This window comes from Megalops cyprinoides, chromosome 8, assembly GCF_013368585.1.
Source record: "Megalops cyprinoides isolate fMegCyp1 chromosome 8, fMegCyp1.pri, whole genome shotgun sequence".
NCBI classification, from domain to species: Eukaryota; Metazoa; Chordata; class Actinopteri; order Elopiformes; family Megalopidae; genus Megalops; species Megalops cyprinoides.
Window position 1 is genome coordinate 14610680 of NC_050590.1, and position 25262 is coordinate 14635941.

The 25262-nt window shown below is 42.9% G+C and overlaps 1 protein-coding gene across 1 annotated transcript; it reads left to right on the top strand.

Annotated features, from left to right (window-relative positions):
- lrp3 (low density lipoprotein receptor-related protein 3) lies at window positions 1–25262 on the top strand. The gene is made up of 7 exons (XM_036535715.1): window positions 1–719; window positions 2012–2059; window positions 9901–10039; window positions 15604–15809; window positions 18363–19449; window positions 20336–20468; window positions 24027–25262. The coding sequence occupies exons 1-7, from the start codon at window positions 647–649 to the stop codon at window positions 24819–24821; spliced, it is 2481 nt and encodes an 826-aa protein (XP_036391608.1). The 5' UTR covers window positions 1–646; the 3' UTR covers window positions 24822–25262.

Genomic DNA, 25262 nt, shown 5'->3' on the forward strand with positions numbered 1-25262 from the left:
TGAACGAGCAGGAGGATTTCTGCAGCCACTATTTTTCGCCTTGACTTTTTTGTTTTTGTCTGTTATTTGAGCTGTATTAATTTGAGCAGTATCTTGAAAATAGTCTATGAGCCTTGAAGATTTATCGCTACCAGCGATTTATCCATTGGAACACCAAGGTGAAAATTGAAACATTTTTTAACCAATGTACTCTTGCGACCAGCACGATTTAGGAAACAGCATGAGTGTTTGCTTGGTAGGTGAACATGAACGCAATACAGTTAACTAGCGAGCTAAAATGGAAACAGCATGCTAAAGAAGCGGCAAAGGGAAACGGGCGATGTTGTGAAGGTAATTGTAAAGCAAAGTTCTTTTCTCCACTGCGCCCACGAAGTCATGCAGAGACTTGTACCGATTCAAAGAGACATCAACCATGAAGGAACACATCAGTCGCCCGTTTTCAGCGATTTATGGTGATAGGCTAATTCGAGCTCACTAAGACGTAATTCGTTTTCTTTTACCAGCTTTAACAACTGTGCCCTGCTGAAAAGAAGAACGAGCGGTTTAATGTCTCTTTAAAATGGCATAAACCCTTTTTCAAAAGCACTGCTGCAGATGTTAAGAAAATAATTTCCAGGATGACAAAAGATTAGCCTGGCCATTTCGAATGATGGAGAGGGCTGGGATGACAGAGCCTGTGATTAAATGGATTTCCATTCGATTCGCTGTGGTTTGTGTCGGTAAGTGTTTGCACACATTGCATTTAAAGAAGAATACCATTCAGAGTAATTTCCTCACTGCCGAGAGCCTCTGCAAAAACACCGGAGACGAGCGAAGCTTGGTTTGCTACAGCGTTTCGTTTAGGTTAGCCTAAGTGTATCGCTGAAACCAGGACTTGTTATTATCTAATGTTACCCACAGCAGTCACCTATACAGCAGTCGAAAGGTCTGTCTACAACGTGTAGATCGGTCATTGAGGGTTATAGAGCGGTGTGCATTCAGGTGAATAGAACTTGTGGAATAAAATTGCAGAATGCTACATTTTTATTTTTCCAAACAAGTCGCTAATTTATTAGCGATTTTAACGAGAGGTGTACATAAGATTGTAATTATGTTGCTGTTTAGACTCTGTTGTAATTAATGTGCCATTTAACTGTCGTGAACAATTTGCTTGGAAGGATATTGCTCTGAACAATATTGATTTTGGTGCGATAGAGTGGGGGGCGCGATTGTGCTTGTTTGTAAACAGTCATACCTTTTATGACATGTAAAAGTAGTCTGATCGCCTTATTATTATGAGCCTCTCGAGCAATTGAAGACTTATAGCTCTTCTCTAAATAAAACATTGAATTTAGGGAAAAAAACCGCATAGACAACGTGCATTCTCAAAGCACTGGCAAAATATTGGTATTTTCAGCAAAGATAGTCTGATTTCCAGAATAGCTGTTTCCAGTTGTTCGCCATACATATCTTTTCTCAAGTGTAGATTTTAGGTCTCTTTAGATGTTTTAGATCTCAAATGTGAAATTAATTTGCAACGTTTGTTTTCTTTCGTGTTCCGAAGTTTTTAACATCCTACGAAAATACTGCGGCTGCATTTTGTCTGATGTCACAGTCACAACAAGCTTTAACCGCTTTGACAGCTGCCGCGTGTATTGTGTGACAAAACATTTGGCAGTGTAAATGTGGAGCTCTTCTCAGCTGTCATTGTTTCAGACTCTACCCTCCCGTGATATGTGACACAGTAAAGTATGTGTGTGCGAGAAAGAGCAGGCAGAGGCAGGGAGAGTCACAAAAGGGGACACAATCATCAGGGGAAACCAGAGATCTCAGTGTCCTGGGAAGCCTGCTTGCAGGTGGGATCTGCTGGGGCTGGGAAAGCTGGTGAAGGGAGGGAACATCTGTCTTGCATAGCCCCACAGGCACACCTCACCCTGAACGCTTTTGTAAGTTAGCTGAAGGTTTTAGTTCATCAGAAAAGCATTCTGGGTGTTGCTAACATTTTTACCCCTCTCTCCCTTTTTCCTGGCAGCGTGTGTCTCCATTGTTCGAAGGGCAGAATGCACCGCTGTACTGCTGGGTAAGAGCCTCGCATGTCATGACAAATGTTACCCGATTGTGGAATTTCACAACAGGAGATTGAACCTGTTATTTTTCCTCATGGAGCTGGTGAGGAGTCACCCATAGGGCTCCCCTTTGTTTCCAGCACAATGAGTGAGAGCCCCTTGCTGCAAGTCACGTCACGCTTCCATTCGTCTCATTGTGTGTTTTCATAATAATAATAATGTGGGGGAAATGTTCACTGTTCTTTGCAAGAACTTTAATCTCACAAACTTAAAATATTCAGTGTCAACCGAGTGTGTTGACCAGGTCCATTTCATTGACAATGTCTCTGTAATAAAAAAAAAAGTGTTGAAATAAAGCTGGCTTTCTGTAAGGCCTGCATATCAATTTACTACCTAGAGGGCAGAGAAAACTTTCTTTGGCACCATTGTCAAGTGGCGTAGTAGTGTGTTGGGCTGTTAGAGCATTGTTCACATTGACTATGTTTACATGTACATAGTCTTGCAGATAATGATCCTTGCCCTGGTTACAGTCAATATTCCCAGTAAACTGCTTACATGCACAAATATGACTATTGCTTTTACTCCTGTATGCATGGTAAACAGAATATCCCATATAAGATCTCCACCAGATAGTTGTGATTTTTCCCAGTAATTATATTGTTTGGGAGAGTAGCTTGGAAGGTGTTTTTTTTTGAAGGTGCATTTTTGCTGAACAGCCGATTACAAACAATTCTTAGGATCAGTGTCCTAAGTGGTGGCAAACAACAGCATGAGGAAATAACGATATTTATATCATTCAGTTTATATCTGCCATGTTTCCCCATTTATGCTGCACTGAAACACTTGTAGACAATGAACAAAAGTGTACAACCAGGATTGGTTGGAGATTTTACAAATGGAGAGTGGAATGAACTTCTGTATGTCACAGACTCTTTCACCAAATTATGTGAAATGATGGCAATGGTGAGAAGACATCACAGTACCAGACTGCATGCACCTGCACCAATTCCCATGTATTGCTATTGTCCTGTACAGTTTTGGAAGCTGTGTTGAGAATCATTTGATTGCGATTCAGTTTGACATCCACAGATATACTTTGAAGAAATTTGTATACGTGTTGTTCTGTGAACACATGAGCAACTCAGTGATCAACCAGTTAATGAAAGTACCTGCTGTCGAAAAATCATGCGCGATTGCTGGAAGATTTGAATGGACACACTATATTCCTCAGATGATAGGCTGCGTGCATGGCACCTACTTCCCTGTATTGCGTCCCAGTGATTGAAACAGATACTTACTAAATCAGGAGGAAATGTCATTTTATCTATTTCATTGAGTAGTGGATGACCAGTACTGGTTGCTCTTTTCTTTCAATCAGTCTCTCTTGTTCACACTACTGTCCCTATTGATCTTCCTTCCTGGTCTTTGGACCCCAGCTCAGTGCCTCAGCTTCTGATGTATGTTCTGAATAGGACAAAATAGTTTTTTTCTTTTCTAAAACTTCAACTGCTATAAAGCTCTATGAGTTTCTGTGAGCTCTATGAGTGTGAGTTTTACATCACATGTAAAATGAAAGGTGGTATATAAATTATTATTATTATTAGTAGTAACACATGAAATCCATACAGTAAGATTTTGGTCTTGGTTCCTGTTTTTTTCCACACAATGTTAAAGTGCAGGATTTTAATTGAGCACAAGAAAGAAATAGACCTGATGCACACAGGCAGCAAGACCCTTTTCCACATAATCTTATCATGGTGTACACCTTTAGGAACTTGAGTTGTGGCACATTAATGGAAGGTGATCAGAAGAATGCTGAATAGTTTAAAGATGGAGGAGGGTTTTTTTGCTGTATTTTCACAAACCCTTTAGTTTCCATCTTATGGGGGCCAGACATAGACAGTAAATGCATATAGTAAGGAGTAAAAGGCCTGGTAACATTAATTCAGCATGAGACAAATGGGGGTGAAGCTCTTTGTAGTGGTGCCAAGCACACATACACTCACAAGCCAGATTGCCAATAACTTTTGTCATTCATGCAAGGGCTCTGTGCCACAAAATGATCAGGTGGGCTGTTTGTAGGCTGTCACCTTCCACAGTTGAGAACATCAGTTTAGCCATTCAGTAATCAGTCTTATGAATTACAGTTACATTGTAAGGAATGGAATGTGTAGAAGAGGGATGCATATTTTTCTATTCTTTTTTAGGTACAGCTGATTAGCATTTAGCAACTTGGGTGTCCACCTTTGAAATGCAAAAATACAATCAACTACTCCAATCAAAGCCATGCTTAAAAAGGTTACATATTTGCTTTACATTCTGTGATTTTTGAAATATTACAGATGTTTCACTGTTTACAACATTAAGTGCAATATTGTGGAGATGAAGAATCTGAAGGAATTTCTGACCTAATTTGTGTTTCTGGGTTACTGTCCTCTTTCATGGATTGAATACTGTTGACTCTTTCCCGATTTTTAGACAGTATCATTTCAACCCCTGGATAAATTGGTTGCCTAACATCCAACATTATGAAAAAGAGGGGGTAAAGTCTATAAAAAACAGTGACAGTGCCATTAAAATGCTGGCTGGGTAGCTGACATCAGCACAACATCATAACAGATTGACACTGAAATGTAGTTTTTGATGGTAAAAGTCAGATACATCACATATTTGTTACTGGAAATAATGTATTTTTTATGTTTTACATGATTCTGTTTAGTTCAATATTTGGCAGTGTCTGTTGTGCTTGATTCGGTATTCACCTGAAACCTAAAACTTTGGATGTGATGCATTCCTTATTGAGAGGCAGTCATAGTTGTATATCATCGACTAACTTCAAAACTTTGTGAAAAATAAGTCTCAGCATGAAATATCAAGACAGAGGGAAACCAAAATGCTTCACACACCTGATTAGTCTTGGCAATACGAAGGATTTGCTTCATCAGTAAATAGAGCAGCTTTTGGACAGCCAACACATTTTGTTATGACAAAACTAGGAGGAGTTCCAAGGTCAGGTATTGTTTGTTTGTGTTTTTAGGTTCAAGAGTTTGAGTAGCCTTTTATTGGCTTTCTGATGAGGGAGGGCAATAACAGGGTCATGTATGCATGTACATTCAAACGTGTGCAGCTAAAAATGTGTACGCTTTCAAGTGCACATGAACACACAGACACCGCCAGTCTGAGATGGGTCTTGCCTCATTTGTTTTCTGAACTGCAATACAAACTTGTCTGTATGAGAACCCTGATTCCTGTCTGCATGTCTTCTAAAAGCAATATTTACATTCTGCAGAACATAAATAATTCCCTGTGAACCATGAAAATTCAGAGATTTGGCCTCAAGCATTCCTGGGTTTTTATGCATTTCGTTCATCATTTCTTCCTTCTGATCTTTTGCAGTAAAAATAGTCATGATGATGTCCAGAAAACCCGATGTTTGTGTGATTAGACCCATGGTTTCAGGGGTTCTGTGGCAGTGCTGCATCATAGATTATGCATTTGGTGATAGAAAAACAGTTAGGTTGCCTGCTGCATCAGCTTGTGTATTCCAGTCAGGTCGAAGGATGCGTTCCCATTTCTCATCTATACTTCATGGCTGCAGACTTTGGCAGCTTGGAGAGGAGGCATTTAAGGTCACATGCACGGAGTCCATGAGAGGTGATGACTTCATTTACTCAAAACTGGGTAAAATATAGGTGCATAATATCTATGTTCAGAGCATATTTCCCCTCTGTTAATCTCATGCAAGATTTGTCCCTTTTTGCAGATTGATATTTCCTCCTTGTCTGGTTTAGGCTATGTGTAAGACATTGTACATATATACATAATAACATCATAGTGCATTGCAATTTGAAGAATGACCATTATTATTCTTCCCTCATAGCATGCCACTACAGAGCTGAGTTCAGTTTTTGTTTACTGTAGTGTGGCAGCCAGTTTTTTTTGTTTGTTTGTTTTTTTTTTCCTCATTGTCAGTTTGTTTGGCAACGCTGGAAATTTTCATCATTGGCTTCATAAAAGGGGATCTATGACAGATCTGCTCCTCTGATATCATCTCCTGTCAAATATGTTGATGCAACTGGATGACTTTGTGGTAACAATGATGAAACATGCTAAATCCTCAGTATTGATGAGAACTACTGTTCATGGGTGACCAGCACTGTTGGAGGACCATACCATCAATAATCATCACAAATAATTATGCCCATATTGTCCACATTGATTGAGGAGATATCACTGATTAGATTGAATGAAATTTGCCAAAGATAATTAAGTTCCCTTTTGCTCTTGGGGAAGCTAGAAAGAGCAAGACTGAGATGAATTTTCTGACTGCCTGTGAAATTTCAAGCTTTGTCCTAGAGAGGGTATCTAGCACAGCCTACGTGAATCCATAATTCCACCCTCTCTAGATGGTGTATATTAGGCACCAGGTGGACACACTAGCTCAAAATGTAGAAGTCATGGCATCTCCTTGCTTTGTCCTGCACTGATGTGATCAGCCCTCGGGTCTGCTTTACTGCAGTATGGTCAGGAACTCACCATTGGCAACTGGGTCATGTGCCTGACAGAGTCAAAGGTCATATGTGAGAATGGGAGATTCCTCGGTGAAAGAATCTGTATCGTAATTTATGTGCATGCCAGGTTTTTTTATTTTATTTAAACTTTATTAAACCAGGTTTGTCCCTTTGAGATTAAAATCTCTTTTACAAGAGAGACCTGGCCAAGAAAAGCAGCACATCAAATTTCTAGGGCTGGACCCGAATATTCGACTATTCAGATATTCGTTCCTTGGATAGGTATTCAGTTTTCAATTTTGGGATTCCGATATTTGTTTTTTTTTATTAAATGTAGGCTATGTAAGCGAACTGCAAAATACATTTTGTCACCACATTCTTGTACTATATTTATACTTTTTAATTGCACTGTTAAAATGTGGAAATACTGTATATACCACCTCAGCTTGGGCGCCTGATATCCGTCTCACTCACAGCAGTGAACGTCACAGTGATGGGAAAGTAGTCGGCGATCGCCGAGCTCTTGCTTTGGGACTCAAACGGAGGGTCTAATTGTTTTGACCGACCCCTAGCTAAGTTTGTCGCCCTGGGAGGATGCTAGCTGCAGCAATACCATGCTTCTCTCTGCGTCCAGTGGGGCGTGAGACCATGTTTAAATACTGTGGCTCCATAAACAGTGACGGCGATGAGTGTATAGAATGGGTTAAATGCAGAGGACATATTTCGTTTCGATGTATGCGAGTACTGAGAAATGACAATAAAAAAATTATAAATATAACTCTTATAAATATAAACTCAAATCTTGAATTTGTTGGAGCTAGTATGTTGCTTCTGCGCTTCTGTTTCACAGCGCTTTGTCAGGCGTTGTCTCGGATTCTGAGTCTATTATTATGAGCATTTATGTAGATCTATAATTTATCCATGATAAGAAAAATTGTCACAAACTGTTATTATGTCACAAAAAGTGCATAGATAGGACCTCGTTCAACCAAACCCCTCAGGATTACAAATATGGATAAAACACACCAAACCTTGTGGAAAATGTTTTTTATTAATAAATAACAATACAAACAACTATACTGATGCCGTCCATTTCAGTTGAGAACGGAGAAATATCAGAGCCCCCCCCCCCACCCCCCAGCCGAAGCTTCGAATATTTGCAGTTGATTACTGCCAAAGCTCTGGAGCCCAAAAATGGTATTCAGGACAGCCCGACAAAATTCAGACAAAACAAGACAACATAAGCATAAAAAATACACAAAAAGACAGAGGACAATTAGAAAATACAAAATACAACCAAGTGCAAAAGCAATCAATTTCCAGCTAACAAACATTTGCAATTTCCAATAGACTCTCCAAACTCTTAACAATAGCTTTAAATTCACTGAGCGTGACCAAGTCCTGAAGTTTTAACTCTTTTTGCAGGTTATTCCAGGCAGAGGGTGCAGAATACATGAAGGCCTTCTTGCCAAACTCGGTACGAACTTTAGGAACAGCCAAAGGCAAAGAAGCTTGAGACCTTAACCTATAAGTGCCTTTACATTTTTGTGACATATAATTACATAAGAAGGAATTTTTCCTAAAATGGCCTTATAGATAAAAACATGCCTCTCGCATAGACAGAGCAGGCCAATTGAATATAATGTACAATGATGAGTGAGGGCTCTACAATTAGTAATGAACCTCAAAGCCCCATGATAAACAGTATCCAACATATGAAGACATTGACTTGAGGCATTCATATATAAAAAGTCATCATAATCAAGAACAGGCATAAAAGTTGTAGCAACTGATCTTTGCCTGGCAACAAAACAAAAACAAGATTTGTTACCTTTTTAAGGTGATGTACTTTCTACAAGGGTATAACAACCCAAGCAGGGAATTAAACCTGCAACCTTTGCTGACAATCTTAGCTTCTTCACCACTGTGCCACTTTGCCACATAATACGGACCAGTCGGGTTGGGCGATACCAATGCTATGTACAGTACTTCACTCACTCCCTTGGCTAAGGAGGACAGTTTTAGAAAACTGCTTTTAGTTAAGTGCAGGCAAATACAGCACAGAAAAGGAATGTTCATTTTACTACTACCTTGTCTTGTACATGAGCAATTGCAGATCAGTATTTACTATGAGAAATATGCATACTTAAATTCATTAAAGTATGTGTTTTTGTGATGAAACATTCATGAAAAATATTACTGGCTACATCTTAAAATATCACATCTTCCAATATCATCATCTGTTGGCCCAATCCTCAATGTCAGAGTTATCAAATTACTGTGGAAGCAGTGATTTGGTGATGTAACCCCTGATAGGACTTAGAGGGTGAGGGGTCAGTGCTTGTTTGTGTTGTCGGAGCCGTCTGCTTTCTACAGCCTCAGACGTGGCCATCAATGCTGTTTTATTACTGCTCACAAACAAAGGTCACTCTCCCCAACACAGATAGATACACACACGTACTCACATTAAACACAAAGACACACACACACACACATACACACGAATTTCCTTAGGGAGCATGGGAGGCTGGATGTCTGGTATCTGGTGTCACACTGTGGATCTGAGCAAGTCGCCCTCTTTTACCCCCTCCAGGGTGAGAAGTGTCAAGATGGCAGGGCTGAGGCTTGACTTGTCACCACATCTTCTGCCCTGGTCATCTCCTATGAGTGAGGATTTGGGGGAGGGGAGTTGAGGGGAGCTCTTGGAGGAGAAGGGGGTAGTTTCTGACCAGGTAGCCCTGCTGAGAATGAAGGAATGAGAGTACCACCTACGTATGTATGTCCTGGTTACAGGTCAAAGATCAAAGGATCTGTCAGACCCTCCTGCCCCACTGCAATAATGAAGTCTCGTCTGTTATCTCTGTTTGATGGGCCACAGGGGGACCCTCTGAATATTTTATATCAATTTTGCTGTTGAAGTTCTCCAACTGAAATGCACTTGACAAGGGTGTCTCTAGAGGGCTGTCAACTTAGCAAGATGGGGAGAAGGATCCATGAAAGTTTCATCAGCTGGTAGATCCCTTATACACTATGAGAGAATAAAACCAGGTGGATGCAGAGGCAGGAGAGAAATCAGGAACCAGCATGATTTATTTTTTTCTTCTGTTCTGCTTAGCTTATTACATGTATTCACTGGCTGTGTTCTCTACATATCAGTATTTATAGCTCTATAAACTTACATAAGTAGTGTTTGTGTTTACAATGCTGGTATGGGTGCAATATGTCTCACATTGAGTGTGTCACAGACTTCACTGTGCATGTGTATGTGTGAAAATTTTGGGGTGTGACAATTGGTGCCTGTGCCTTTACTTCAGTGGTTTGTGTGTGCTCTTGTGTGTGTCTAGCTGCCTGCAGTGGGAAGGTGGAGTTACACACAGAGAGGAGGGGAGTCATCTACAGCCCATCCTGGCCACTGAACTACCCTCCGGGATTGAACTGCAGCTGGGACATCCAGGGTGACAAAGGCGATGTCATCACAATCAGGTAACAGCTCTGCTGCCCGCCCCAAAGCATTGGGAGATTCATCAAAGATATGAGGCTGAGGTGTTAGGCCAGGCTCTCTCTCTCTCAAACAACCACACACACACACACACAGCTGTGTAGCACCCCTTCAGGTCAAATTTGCTCTTTGTGGTTTAGAGTAATATATCAAAGAAAGAAGATGTAGTTGTTCAAGGCATTTAACCGTGTTTCATTTTATATTTGTGTAACTGTATGGGACTGTGCCTCTTTAACTACACACCTTCATCAAGTAAGAGTGAATCCCTTTTGATGTTTGAAAAATATGTATTTGTAGACTTCAGCAAATTGATGTTTTTCCCTCATAGTGACTGAGATTACTGGTGAATCACCATATTTTTTCAGCCTACGCAGTTTGGGTTGTCTGTATTTTCATTAATGATGCATCAGTCCTTTTAGCCTCCACACCAGCATCATTAGAAGCACTGTCTTTATTGACCTTGTCTCTTGTGAGCATGAATGTCCATGAATACCTTTAAAGGCATTATAAAGATTAAACACTATTCTTCACCTTTTAACTCACCCTTCTGCACTTTAACTTTTTTTAATTTACCGTGCTGTTTTTGTTTTTCATCCCCTTTTCTACAAACCTTAAGATTTGAACTTCTGTTTGCCACCACTCATGTAAGTCCTCCTTTACTTTAACACAAACTGCCCTAATTGTATTAGAGGGGGATGCAAACATTCAGATGACAGCCAGCAAAGGCAAAAAAATCAATAAGGCCTTGATTAGGTGCCGACAGACTGCAGTCCGATACTCTCAGTCTAACAAGCCTCTAATAGACACGTTACTGAAGGGTGCAATTTGGAGAAATCATATCATCTCAAGCACCCTCAATTTAAACTGCTTTGCTTTCACTTCCATGGTCCTCACTGAGGTCTTTTATGTCAGCTTCCCTGTCCCTTCTTCTCTCATGCAGTCTGTGGGAATGCTGCTCTTCATCAAATATTTAACAGTTAATGATCACCATGGCTGGTCTTAAATTTTCATAGATTACCACACCGTTGCAGTCCTCTCATATATATTTTGATAGGTGAAATGAGCCTTCTAATAATGTTGATGAGTTTTCTTCTAATGTTCAAAGGTGATGTTATGAGCTGGGCTTTCTTCTGCACTGACGGCTTCTCATAAACAGAGGAAACCAAATGGGGCAGATAGAGAACAGCATGACCTATCTAATGGCATAGCTCCAAGAAATTAAAAGGGGGAGGGGGGTTATCTAAAATATTACAACAGTGAGATGAATGGAGATCATTACTAAGTAGCTCAGAGTAGGGCCAAGGATTTATGACGATCAATACTGCTCAGTGAAGGCCTGCACTACGACAAGACAAGTAAAGGTGCGCCATCAAATTTCTCATTCATACCATTGCATTTTGTTGACCTTTTTAAAGTCCTGAGCCTTATAAATTTTCATGCGGTCAAGTCAGCCAGAACGAGTAACAAAGTAAGAAGCAGAGGGAGAAGTGAAATCCCAGGGGGCAAAAGACGGCGGGCACTTGGCATTTGGCTTTGTTCCTTGCCTCCGCTGAAGCGGAGGGAGAGGAGCTGCCCACGATTGACGGGAATGATTGAAGTTTCCGAGTCAGTAAAGCTTCCGCATTTTAATGAGCACTCAGAACATATGGGGGCACACTGGGCAAGGAAAGACTCCAGCCATCTATGGCCGAGGATGGAGGCGTGCGTGATGATGATGCACACATGCACACAATTCCTGCTCACCCAGCAGGAGATAATGCAGAGGGCCATCAGCAGAGAAGCTTGCATTAGTGCACATAGCCTATACATAATTAGCATTATTTAATTCCCATAATGCTTTTGTGGACAGTCCTATTAGGATCTTGTTAGGTGCTGAGGATGGGCAAAACTGCTGATTTACAGGGTTACGGCACAGAAAAATCAAGGCGTGATTAAAATGGATATCATTTCATGATACTGAGGATGCCTGGGTAATTGGACGCGGCGCTCTTTCAAATACCTGTTTAGAGAGAGATTGTGTGAGAATTAGCATGATTTGCTACCATTTCTTTGTACCATTTCTCTGACCCACTGCCAAATGGTTTTTATTAAATGGATGGAATTATATTATTGCAATTGTGTAATAAGCCCTTTCACCTGAACAGTACCTGCTGTGCTTTTGAATGTGTTCTGATGGCAGCTCATTTTAAGCAGAACCACTGAGGAGTTTTCATTCACCCCATGTAATGAATTACTAAAGCCTGATGGCTATTACAGCGAAACTGCTTTTTCCTAAAAGTGAAGCAGGAGACACAGCACACAACAAAGGATTTTATTTGTGGCAAGTGGAAAATTCCTCCATTTATTCGTATCTTAATATCCTTATCTCATTTCAAGACAGCCTCGGGTCGTAGCTGCTGTTTTGCACTTTTTTTGTCTACAGTATCTAATCTGATAATTAGATTGCACTGTGCTGCAATGGAAGCCCATCTACACAGACTTTTTACTACAGAGTGTCTGTGTGAAGTTGACATCTGATACCACTTTATTTCTCATCTTCACAGATAGCCCTGAGCCCAGAGTGGAGAGTAATGCTAGCAGCAAGTGGACTGTCTGGCAAAGTCAGAAATTTGATGAACAGGCCATTTGGCATTGCCAGTGCACAGCATTAACAAGTGTGTTTCCTCTTGTACCATGCTGATCAGAATTGTGTTTCGCAGTGGTTTCGCTGTTGTGTAAAATTTTGAGGCTGTCCAGAATTGATGATCTGATGATAAAGTGGCAAATACCACAGTGCGTGGGAAGCGGCTGCCTTATACACACCCTTTACCTTATAATGTCTGCGGTCAGTGCAGAAAGCTTTCAGATGAAAACGAAAATGCTGTCTGTACCGTAAGCTGTCTCACAGGATTCGTGCCCTTCTATAGGGCAAATGTACTCCCGTAGAGGTGTGAAGAAATCCAGCTTGTAGTGGCAGACACTCCATTGGATTGATGTCTTTGCACAGAGAGAATGGTCTCCTCCTGGGGAGAGGACCTGCAGCCTGGAGGTCATTACAGAGAAGGATAGTGGCCTTATTGTGTCAGGCATTCTCATTGTGAACTGGAGATCCTCTCAATTGTGTCAATTCATCACCGGTTTCCCCCCAGAGGTCTTTAGAATAAGCACTGTGCTTGTTTCATGTGCTGTGATAATCAGGGCAATTTACCTGCATGAAGGGAAGAATGTTCAGCTGTTATGAGTGTCTAAGGCCTCATTGACTAGTCGGGCAGGTCGTTGTAATTTTTTTTTTCTTTAGAGATCATCCGTTTACCTTGCAGAAGTCACTGACAGCTATATAGTGTAGTTTCTACTTATTTTAATGTATTCAAACTCTACAGAGGTGTTCACATTCTTTTATCTTGCATTTGCCATGATGTACAGTATATGCAATTAATGCAACCTTTTTCAGACTTCTTCTGTCTGGAAGCTTCCACCATGCAGCCTCTGCATGAGAGACATTTGTGTCTCTGGTGTGTGGCTGTAGGAGACACCCTCAGTCAGTCCTGTTCAAATACCATTATGCAAGTTAAAGGGTACTGTTGTAAGAACCCTGGGCTTTGAACCCTTCTAGAGATTCTAGCTAATCTATAAAAACATGTGTGATCCCTCATTAATTGTGATTTTCTGAAAGTTAAGTGAGCTTTTATAGTAATCAGCAATATTTTATGAGGACATTAATCCTTATTTCAAAATGGACAACATAAATACAAAATGATACTTCCAGTGTCATTTTTTTTTTATACAAAACGATGCTCAGAGACACTGATATTGTCAGCTCAGTTGTATAATGTACAGAATGTGTGCAATTTTGAGGTCACACTGTTCCCTCTTGCTCTGGTCTCTTGAGACACTGCTGTGCGAAATATCATTTTAATATTGAAGAAGTTTCTGAAATGTATCACATGAACTGTTAATGATCTTCTGGTTGTACTCTAGGATGCCCAGTGTCTGCTTGGTGCGCAAGATGGCAGAAACCACAGCATGTCAACAAATTAATGCGAGTCCTCTGCCCCGGATATGGGGCTCTGGAACATTTTTGAGAAGCCAAGTTGGTTGTATTTACAAAGCACTTAACATAAAGGGATATTTAAGCTTCAAGATGGGCTGTAGTCATGTTGGCATTAGTTGCATAGTTGCATTGTCGGTTACAGAATCAGGGTTTTTGTCATCTTTAATTTTACTGTCAATACAAAGCTCTCAAAGCAGCCCTGATATTTTTTTCCAGTGCGTGCTTCACCTAATGCTGGTGTTCATGGAACATAATTTGCAAGTCTGCAATACTTAATAAAATTTTGGAATGGATTTTCCATAAAAGTGAGGTCTGCTAAATACGATATATCTCACTTTGCATCAATTCCCAAGTGCCAGGATTTCCAGCTACTGGAAGGCCTGAAGTCTTTGCAAATTAAGTTGGAGAACCAGAGCACAGGGTTCCGGTTGAGCATTTTCAGATGCTTGTAGAAGCTTTTTTATCAGCTGAGTTTTCAGGAGCTTGTTTTGAAGCAGTGTAGGTTACTGCATGACAGCAATACTGCTGACCAGGTACTGCTAGGGCACTGAGTCATAGGATAAACCAGGTCACAGCACTGACACGCTGAAGGAAAAGCATTGCCATTACAATTAATGCAATATGCCATATTCATTTGCAGACTGAATTCTGTTATACCAGTGGCTCCTATCAGAATTCATGGTTCCACGCTGATCATGCTGAATCTCTTGAGATTTTGGATTATTGTGCAAATTATATAAGTGAAATTTGCATGCCTAGTGAGTGTACACAGATTTAGCCCTCAAGCACTGTTCCTGGGTCGCGGTCCACCTTCTACACAAATAGGGTAGGGTAGAGATAAGGGGTAAATAACCTGACCTTTGATCAGTTTTCAGATGCAGGTGCTGTGATGCTATCCTAGAGAAGCTGTGTGTGTGTGTGTGTGTGTGTGTGTGTGTGTGTGTGTGTGTGTGTGTGTGTGTGTGTGTGTGTCTGCATGTGCCTGTGTGGGTATAAATAGGATGTTGGCCTATTTGTAGTGGTGATGTTAGGTTTTGTTTTGTGTTTTATTGTTTCCTTCACCTGCCCAGGGACTGCGGATGGAAATTAGCTAGTAGCTAAATCTGGTACAAAGCATCTTTTCTCTCTTTTGAGATTAATGTATTTTGTACATGGTCCCTGATATAAATAAATTTAATATATATAAAATAAATAAATTACACTGTCACATATTAACCTGTATTCTTGAGGGGCTGGCTTCTTCACACTCGTCTTAGACCAAGTTTACAGCTCTAACCCCATATTACAGTTCATCTAGCTTCACCCAAGCATCTTGGGTCCTCAGGACCATCCAAAACAGTTAGCACTAAGTAAAATAAGTGTCTTAGAATATAGGATATCTAAAGAAAATTTCATAATACATTGCGAGCACCATGGTAATCCATTAAAGCATCTTAGTCCCAGTGTAATGCAAAATCCAGTGTCAGTCCTTTGCCTACAGTTGAGCTTTTATCTTTATGCCCCCCCCCCCCCAAACAGTTTCCGTAACTTTGACCTAGAGGAGTCTGGGAAGTGTTCAGGAGACTGGCTGATGATCGGGCCAACGTGGAGGGAAGAGTACCGGGTGTGCGGCTCCCTCCTGCCCCCGCCCTTTATCTCCAGCAGGGGCAGGGTCTGGCTCTACTTCCACTCTCAGGCTAACAGCTCCGGGCAGGCCCAGGGCTTCCGTCTGTCCTACATCCGGGGTGAGTCCACTTGCAAGCACTCATGCACAGGCACGCACACTAATCCACAGGCACTCTGCTCATTATCTACATCAATACATTTAATCAGTATCACTATATTTCCACACATACATGCCACCTCCTTTTCCTCCTAGAGCTCCGCTCTAGACTTGATGTGAACGAAGCAATTTTGTATTGATCGCTGTGTCTTGCCGGATCTCATGATGTCAGTAGAAACTGGTTAAAGTACCACTGAACACACATCTCTCACAATACTCCAGTCATCGAAAGAAAACAGTCATTTCCAATAAGGATGGGACAGTAAGGTTTTTTGAGTAATTGATGTGTAATCAAATGCTATAGCTAAAAGTATGTTGTATCCCATTACAGTGAAAATATTGAATAAATTTTGAATACATGTATATTAACATTACCTCATTAAATTTCACCGTTTTTGTCAGATCTGATTTCTGCTGTAATGCGTAAAATCATTAATACAAAGAGAGCAAGCTGTGTGGAGTAAACTGTGATTCCATATGTACTGTTATCATCCTGGCTGTTTACTGGTTAGTGCAGGGGTTCACCACAACACAGTAATTCAAAAACATAATCTTTTTTTTTTTCCCAACACAGAGGAAAGCAGTAGCCCCCTGGGGTCTAATTCAGTAAAAGCAGTTACTGGTGTAACTGTGTTTTACATGCAGTGTTTTACATGCTGCATTATTCTTGGTTAGTGTGGACGGTGAGAAAGTTAATGCATTGTGATGAAAAAAATAAGAGTAGCTATTTCAAAACTAATTTATGAAATGAGCAGTACTGATGAACACATTTTGTTTAATGTTGTTAAATGTTTTAATAGTATAATATCTTTACATATAGTCCTAGCTAGGGCTGGGCGATATAGCCACCACGATACATCGAATAGCTGTTTTTAGTGCAATAACAGCTATCCCCAGCATGTGGGGGTTTCTTGCTGTATTTTTTTTCCCTTTAGTCATACCTGATGCGGGAGCACACCTCCAGTTTTCCGAGGCCATGTGAAATGCTTCTAGGGGAAAAAACAGCACTATGCTGCTTCGATTTGGTAGATACAAACACATGGCTATAAAGATAAAGAGTGAAAACATACGCTATGTGTTTTTCAAAGCTAATAGGTAAGTTAACCAACATACAGATACAAGTGATATTTTTCTGCCCTGGAAGCATTTCACTGAACTTTGGAGGTGTGTTCCCACATCAGGTATAACTAAAGGAAAAAAAAATATGGGAAGAAACCTAACACCACACACCGGGGATAGCTGTTATTGCGCTAAAAATAGCTATTCGATGTATCGTGATGGCTATATTTCGCGCAGCCCTCGTCCTAGCCTTAAAATAATGACAAAATTCTGTTTTTTCATTGGAGTGCATTATTGGAGTGCATTTAAATTTGTTTGTAGACACAATTATCCTTAAGGCAGGGAGATGCTGAATAATCTGCCTGAAAGCAGCCTACAAAGCAGCAGTCATTGCTCTGTCAGTGACAATCTTGACAATTTCTGATCAGCTGGCAGCTGGGGGCTGAGAGCACCCACATGGAGATTGATAGCCTTAGCTGGGGCAGCAGGAATGTGATCAATTGCACATTGCCGTCAGAACAGATTTTGGCCATTTAGGCCCCCTCTCCACCTTCCTACCAGAGTGCACTGCTTCAGTGGGATGATCATTTTCCACACTGCACCAGTTTCATTTCTGTTCAGCCCTGTGTGAACCAGGGTCAGTGGAGTGCCTCTGCCATTCAATTACAGTTGAGAATGCAGCTACACATTTACTGTCAGAGTTAACCCAAGCATTTTTACGATTGTTTCTGTGGGTTTTATTCCCACCAGTACATATCATCATATTTGGAGGCACCAGTGAAAAGGATCAAGCTGTTGTTAAGTGCATCAAATCCAATTACATGCAGTAAATGAAGATTAAATTACTGATTGAGTGTGATTAGGCACTAAATACTCATTAAATTGTGCTCCAGAAAAAAATGTCAGCGGGTGGTTGTTGTCACAGTGTTGCAAGACATTTTCTAAGATTGATAAAGCTGAGGAAGCAACAATATGCAAAGCTTTTCCTTTTTTCTGTATGTGTTAAAATCAGTGGCCTAGCACTGGCCTGTATTCCCAAAGCTGTCTGGGATTTTACAGAATTGGCAGGAAAAGGAATTACATTTCTGGTATCTTCCAAAAAGACAACAGTGATGTCTGATAGTGTGGTCTGAGCCAAGGTCTTCTGTAGGGTCTCTGTCACCTCTTGTTGCATCCAAAATGTGTGTTTGCCAATGTTTGTGCATTGTGTCTGTAGTAGCTCTGGACCATGCTGAAAGAAGGCTCCACACCCAATAGCTATCCAGCATTGACAGGCAGGAGCCAAATATCTCTGAGGCATGGACTTCATTTGTTGATTTGGTTTACAGAGACAGTGCATAGTTGGTGAAGTTCTCTGGAAGCGGTGTTGGAATGTGAGTGTAATTAATGAATGGATTCCACTGTCCGACTTCATGAGGGGCAAGCGTGTGAGGAGTGTGTTGTGTTTTGTCTGCAGGCAGATTGGGCCAGAGCAGCTGCCAAAATGAGGAGTTTCTGTGTGGGAATGGGAAGTGTCTCCCCAGGGCCTGGAGGTGTAACGGTCTGGACGAGTGTGGGGACAACACGGACGAGAAGAGCTGTGCCCCGCCTCCTACCGAGGCACGCCCCAGCCTCTGCCCACCCACCACCTTCCAGTGCACCCAGGCTCAGTCCACTCAGTGCCTGCCGAACACGCTGCGCTGCAACGGAGTCCATGACTGCGCTGACGGCTCTGACGAGGTCAGCTGCCCCGACACCACCTGCGGCAAGCACCTGGGCAACTTCTACGGCTCCTTTGCCTCGCCCGATTTTTTCCGGCCCAACCGCAGCATCTCTGACCTGCGCTGCTCCTGGTTCGTGGACACGCAGGACCCCAAACCCATCATCCTGCAGCTGGACCTGCAGCTGGGGCCAAGCGACTCGGTGCGCGTGTACGACGGGCTGGGCGAGCGCACCGACCGGCTGCTGCAGACCTTCTCCCACCACAACAACCGCCGGCCCATCGTGGTGGAGTCCAACCATGGCCAGCTGACCGTGCTGTACCATGCCAAGCCCCGGGGAGCCGGGCACGGCTTCAACGCCACCTACCAGGTGAAGGGCTACTGCTTCCCTGGGGAGCACCCCTGTGGCAGCGACCAGGGCTGCTTCTCTGAGCGGCAGCGCTGCGACGGCTACTGGCACTGCCCCTCGGGCAAGGACGAGGAAGACTGTCCCATCTGCCAGGCAGGGGAGTATCCCTGTGAAGGGGGCAGCGGGGCCTGCTACCCCGCCGCAGAGCGGTGCAACAACCAGAAGAAGTGCCCGGACGGCTCGGACGAGAAGAACTGCTTCAACTGCCAGCCGGGCAACTTCCACTGCGGCACCAACCTCTGCATCTTCGAGACGTGGCGCTGCGATGGGCAGGAGGACTGTCAGGACGGCAGTGACGAGCGTGACTGCTTGGTGGCCGTGCCCCGCAAGGTCATCACGGCTGCGTTGATCGGCAGCCTGGTGTGCGGCCTGCTCCTGGTCATTGCATTGGGATGTGCCTTCAAGCTCTACTCCCTGCGAACACGCGAGTACAGGTGGGCTCCTGGCCATCTCTCATCCCTCTCCTCTATCGCCTGTCCTCCTCCTCATTCCCTGTACCAGCTCGGGAGTTGCCCTGTGTGCCTGGTTTGATTTCAATCCATCATGCACTCATGTTGTTTGTCTGCCCCCGTCTCATTTTAATGCTGGTGTGGTACTTCCCCCGCTAATTGTGAAGGAGCATAAATGACAAATCACTGCTGCCTTCAGTGGCTTTGTGCATATTGTGCTCTGGGATTATCAGAGCTCATGCTGTGGTAATCCATCCTCAGTATAACCAAATCAGAAGTTTCTCAGCCGGCTCCCCTGTTGAATCAGCTAGGTCAGACCCTGCAGCTTGTGACTGGAGACACTGAGAGAGGAAGACAGATATAGCAGCTGTATTACCACCCGCCCTGGATAATTCTATTCTGCCATGTGGACCTGTCATGACTCATACAGTAATATTGGTCTCATCTCTAATTCTGAAATGGTCTTTGTTAGCTGAAAAGGGGACGGCTTTTGAATGCGAACTGTGTCCCCCTTTGTGATCAGTGGTGAAGGCTGTGGTCTGTAGAGCTCACCTGTTTCCTTGCTGGAACACACCTAATTAGGAACTAAATGTTTCTGTTTTCTTTTATAAATCATACTGTTCCCCTTGTTTGCATTAGCATTTTAGCGACTACTTAGAAAAATTGGGTATTCTAATTATTAATTTGGTTCCGCAGACTATTTTGGGAAACCTGTCAAAAGTAAAGTTTTTTTGGAGTTGAAGGGTAAAAAAAAAGTTGCACAGTGGCATAAACGTGATGTGTGATTTCATAACAAGTTCACATCATCTCAGTTGAAGGACGTTTAAGGCTTCCATGGATGCCCCATCACTCTGCTCTTCTCTTACCGCAGGGCTTTTGAAACCCAGATGACCCGGCTTGAGGCGGAGTTTGTCAGAAGAGAAGCCCCGCCCTCCTATGGTCAGCTGATTGCTCAAGGCCTGATCCCACCAGTGGAGGATTTCCCAGTCTACAACCCCTCTCAGGTGGCAATAACATTCCCTCTGGTGATTTCTAGTGTGTTTCATCACAGACGTTTTAAAACACAGCGTGGTTTGCTGCATATGCCTCTGTAACGTAGCAACAAATGGAGGTGAGATTTGTTGACTTAATGATAAAGAATTGTAAATGTTGCCTCATCAGTGGAGTTGATTATCTGCTCTGCAAGGCTTTGATGAAATTTAATGCATTGGGTCATACGTGTTTGACATGAAGAGGCGCAAAAATTTATGACTTCATCCTCAAGGTGCAATTAAAGCAGCTGTAGTTTTGTAGTCTGTAACTGAACAGTCTTCACTATTGATGGTGAGGGCTCCCACCCAAAAATTTCTAATTTTCTCACTGCGTGCTCCCTTGTAAAAAATAGCAGTGAGTGGCGGAGACTGGGCCTTTGAAATCTCAGCCCACCGAGCAGTCTCTCAACTCTCATCCATCAAAAGGCACACAGGGAATCTAACACCTCCCGTAGTTCCCAAACCCCATTTCTTCTTAATGCCTGGAAATATCCAGACATTTCAGTAGCGATAAATAAATAATACTTACTGGAGCGGATAGACTTGTCCCGTTTGTGTTTTCTGCTTGCTGCTGTCTAACACTCATTAAGCCTCCCACTGAGAGAGGGAAGGTGTTTCATGTCCCAAATCCTTTCAAGGCTCAAGGGGGGGAAGCAACATCATAGTTTCCATATTCAGAATCATTCATACTTTTGCAAAAAGGGTATTATGGTAAATTGATTGCTTTTTCATCCTGTGAAGCTGCTGGGGAAATAAATTGAGCATTTTAACTTTCTTCCTGTACTTACACCCCAGGTCTTTCAGTTTAAAGCGTTTAAAGCAATCTGATGTTTTCATTTTCTTGGCGGTTTTTAGTACTTCTGTGTGATGGTTTCTTTGAGAGATATTCAAACTGTATAGCATATACTGTGTCCTCTGTATTGCATATGCATGCCACTGACTAAACAGGAACAAAAAATGCTATACATGAAAAAATGCACATATTGGTTCGTTTTTCTGCTAAATTTTTTAAATGTTATACTTCAAAAAAAGAGCCAGACGTTATATGCAGACTTCCCCTGTATTTGACATGATTTATACGCATTATATTTGAAACAATGTGCTGTATCATAGTGTGCATAATGCCCTGTCCCTGTTTACTGAAGTCTTCTAACTGAATGTCTGACATCCATGAACTATGGTGCCCATAGATTCATAACATATGACCACAGTCCAAAATTAGTGTCTAGTGTGAGTGATGTAGGGTGGATACATGTCCTACATACATACATAAATACAGATACATACAGAGTGTAGAGAGGATATGTGGATAGATGTGATAATCATTAAAAAGTACCGTACCCTGTCAAAGCCCAAGATTGTTTTATCCATTCATTTATCCATTCCATAGATTCAAAGAATACAGACTTCATTGGCAAATAAAGAGGTGACATTAATATTTAATATTGCAAAAGAGAAGCATATTGATTTAATAACCAGATGATAAATAATTGACCAGTTTGTCAGTTAAACAAGGGTTAAATAAACAATGACTGTGGTCAGCGAAACAGATGTTAAGTGCAGCTGTATATGAACATTTCATCCATCTTGTAAAAATGTTATCTAGAAAGAGGAGAATAGTTCTTGCAAGTGTGTGTCTCTGTAATAACACTACTGGTTTAAGAAACTGCTGTCAGTATTTTAGCTGCATTCATTAAAGTCATTAAACACTCAATGTACTTGCAAGATGAGGTCTGTATAATTCCATTCAATAGAAGCTGTTGTTGCTTTTCTCATGTCAACTGTACGAAAACATATGACATTTAGCTTTGGCACATGTGGTTGTATGGCATATGCCTCTTGACAGTGCTAAGTCATGCAAAGCAGTATTTTGATCCAAAAACAGGCTGAAGCCTACAGCCAGGTTCAAAACTGGCTGTGTCATTTGACCAAAGTGACCAGAACCCACCTCAGGGGGATAAATTTGCTTAATTCCACCAGGGTATAGGGGTGGGTAGGGCGGCCAAGGTCGCCTCATTGCACTGCCCTCATTTGGTGTTTATGAGCTACTCTGATAGTGTTACGGGGATGCATCACCATCTGAGGGCATTTGCCGCCTGGTGTACTGTGGGACTTGTAGCGTGGAGAATGGTTGCAGTAGGAATGCATGTGTATCAGCGAATTGTACTCACTTCTCTTCACACCTCTGCGCGAGTTCAGCAGTTTTCACAGTGGGACAGTCTTAATGTACAATTGGTGATTGTTAATTTTGGGTAAAAAAAGGGAAAAATGCAAAAATATAAATTACAAACCTTCATGTATCTGAAGGCCAGAGTGAGTGATAAATATTCCATACTCCTGGATCTCTGCAGGGCCAATTTTGTGGATGCATCCAGGACAGCCATGATTTATCAGCACTTCATCCTCTTGGGAACTCTATTGGGCAGATGTTCAATTCCTGGTCTTTGTTCCTTATGTTGGGGCCAAGTTAAAGAAGCTTTTGTGAAAAGGCGGTGGATATTAGTGTGTTTCAGGTGTCTTCCAAATTCCATTTAGTCCTTATGGTTATTTAGATGAAGTCTTTATTAGGTGCACCATGGGGACGATGCTGAAACAAAGACTGCCTGCCAAGGCACTCTGAAACAGGTGCATTTCAGCTTTTAAAACCAAAATTTGAGACAGTGGTGAACGCACATGTGGAGCCCACCATAATGGGCAAGTGACACATGTGATAAGTGAATGACTGCAATGTCAAGAACTGCCAGGTTGGCATTTATTGTGTTGGTCGAATCTTATGGCCTATGTTGCGGTTGCATAAATCTATCCATAATAGTTTTTTTCCTGTCACTCTATGCCCAACGTTAATCGGTAAGGAGAGTTTTTGATTGCTGTCTCTGCAGTCATTCAAAGAATTATCCTTCCGACACTCACTCTGTAATGGCTCTAATGCTAAAATAAATAATATCATTTCCTGTGGCATGTAATTTTTTTTTTTTTTGCATGTCACGATTTCCTTACCCAGCATCATAAGGACTAGCACAGCGTACTGTGACTGTGAAGCTGTCGCTGGCACGGGTGCTGTTATGGTAATTTAATTAATGCACTCAGTGGCTGGAGTTTCGAGCATTACAAATAACTTTCATTATACTGAGTGGAGAATTACAGTGGTCCAAGTCCTTAGGCTTGTCCTTGAGAAGTAGTGAAGCAAGCAAAACCACAAGACCACTTTATACGGCTGATGTACTCTCTTCCGAAGTGCTCCTGCTGCTTAGTATTCAGCAGTGCTTGTTCACAAAAGAAGAACACTGCAACACTTATGGGAACATCTGACAGATTAAGGTTATGGTTGTTATAGGAGGCTTTTCTGTTACTGTGTTGGCAAGCATTAGGCCTCTACTTTAGATCAAATTGTTCCTGATATTTAAAATCACTAACACACTGCCTGATCTCTTCCCCTGCACACTGTGTGACAGGCAATAGTTCTGATGGATGAACCATGTCTGTTTAAGGTCAGTCTGACATGTCTGCTATGGGTTCTCCCCTGTCCCTCAGGCGTCCATGCTTCAGAACATCCGCACCGCCATGCGCAGACAGATCCGCCGCCATTCCACCCGCCGCGCCTCCTCCCGCCGTCGCCTGGGACGCTTGTGGAGCCGCCTCTTCCACCGCGGGACTCGGCTGCGGGGCCAGATCCCACTGCTCACACCGCCCGGGGCAGCCCACCCCTCCCTCACCCGCTCACATAGCTACCAGGCTGTGGGTGGAGTGGGCATTGGGGCGGGACAAAGCCCTTCCCCCTGCTCCTCAGCAGCCTTGGGCCTGGCCTTACAGGCACACACCGAGGCCCTGTACCAGCCCCCCACAGACTCCCCACCCTCCCCTCCATCCCCACCCACCCCCTCTTCGCCCCCCTCCACTTCGGACAGCCAGGAGGAGGAGTCGTGCGTTTCTCCAGGGGTTCCAGAGTGTGGGTGCACCCAAAATGGCTGTGCAAACACCAGGACCCCCTTCTCTGGACAGACAGAAACCCCAGGCACCAGCAGACAACACGGTACCACACCTGAGAATGCCAGTGAGTCCTATAATCGCAGGGCATCCAGAAAGTTGGTGCAGAGGCTGGCCGCCAACCTGGCCTTGCGACGCTACACTCCTCTTGGTAGTTCTCCTGGCCTAGAGCCCCAAGTGCCCTCCACTCCCACTGAGGAGCAAGGACCCTCAGGGACACAGAACACCAATCATATGTGCCATTCTCTGGACTTGCCAATAGAGGAGGAGCAGGAGTCATGCTCCAGGAGTAACCTCACAAGCAGAGGTGAGGATGATGATGAGTCTCTGCTAATGTGCTGAGGGAGCTGCCCGCTCTTCCTTGCCAGACTTCAGGCCAATACTGTCTGTCTCATAGGCGGCGCTGCAGGGCCATCACTATCACACAGATATCCTCACACTCTTCTTCTTTCTCTCTGTGGTGAACCACTTCACTGGTGGTGTTAGCACTGCCAGTAACCTGGACAGTTTAACTGAACACCAAGGTGTGGGCTAGAATCAGAGGTCGTCTGTTCACAGTGGATGCTCCAGCAGATAGTAGGCTTTGCCCTTCCTTCTGTTCTTGCTACACCTCTTCATTTGTCCCCCCCCCCCCCCCTCAGCTCTCCTGTTCAGTGCTGTAGCCCCCGCTGGCTCTTGTACGGACAGGGTCACATAGTGGGGCAGGAGATGAACATGCTGCTCTCGGATAGCAAGGCCCAAAAGAAAGCACTTTCTCTCCCCTGCCTTACAAGAGATTGAGAA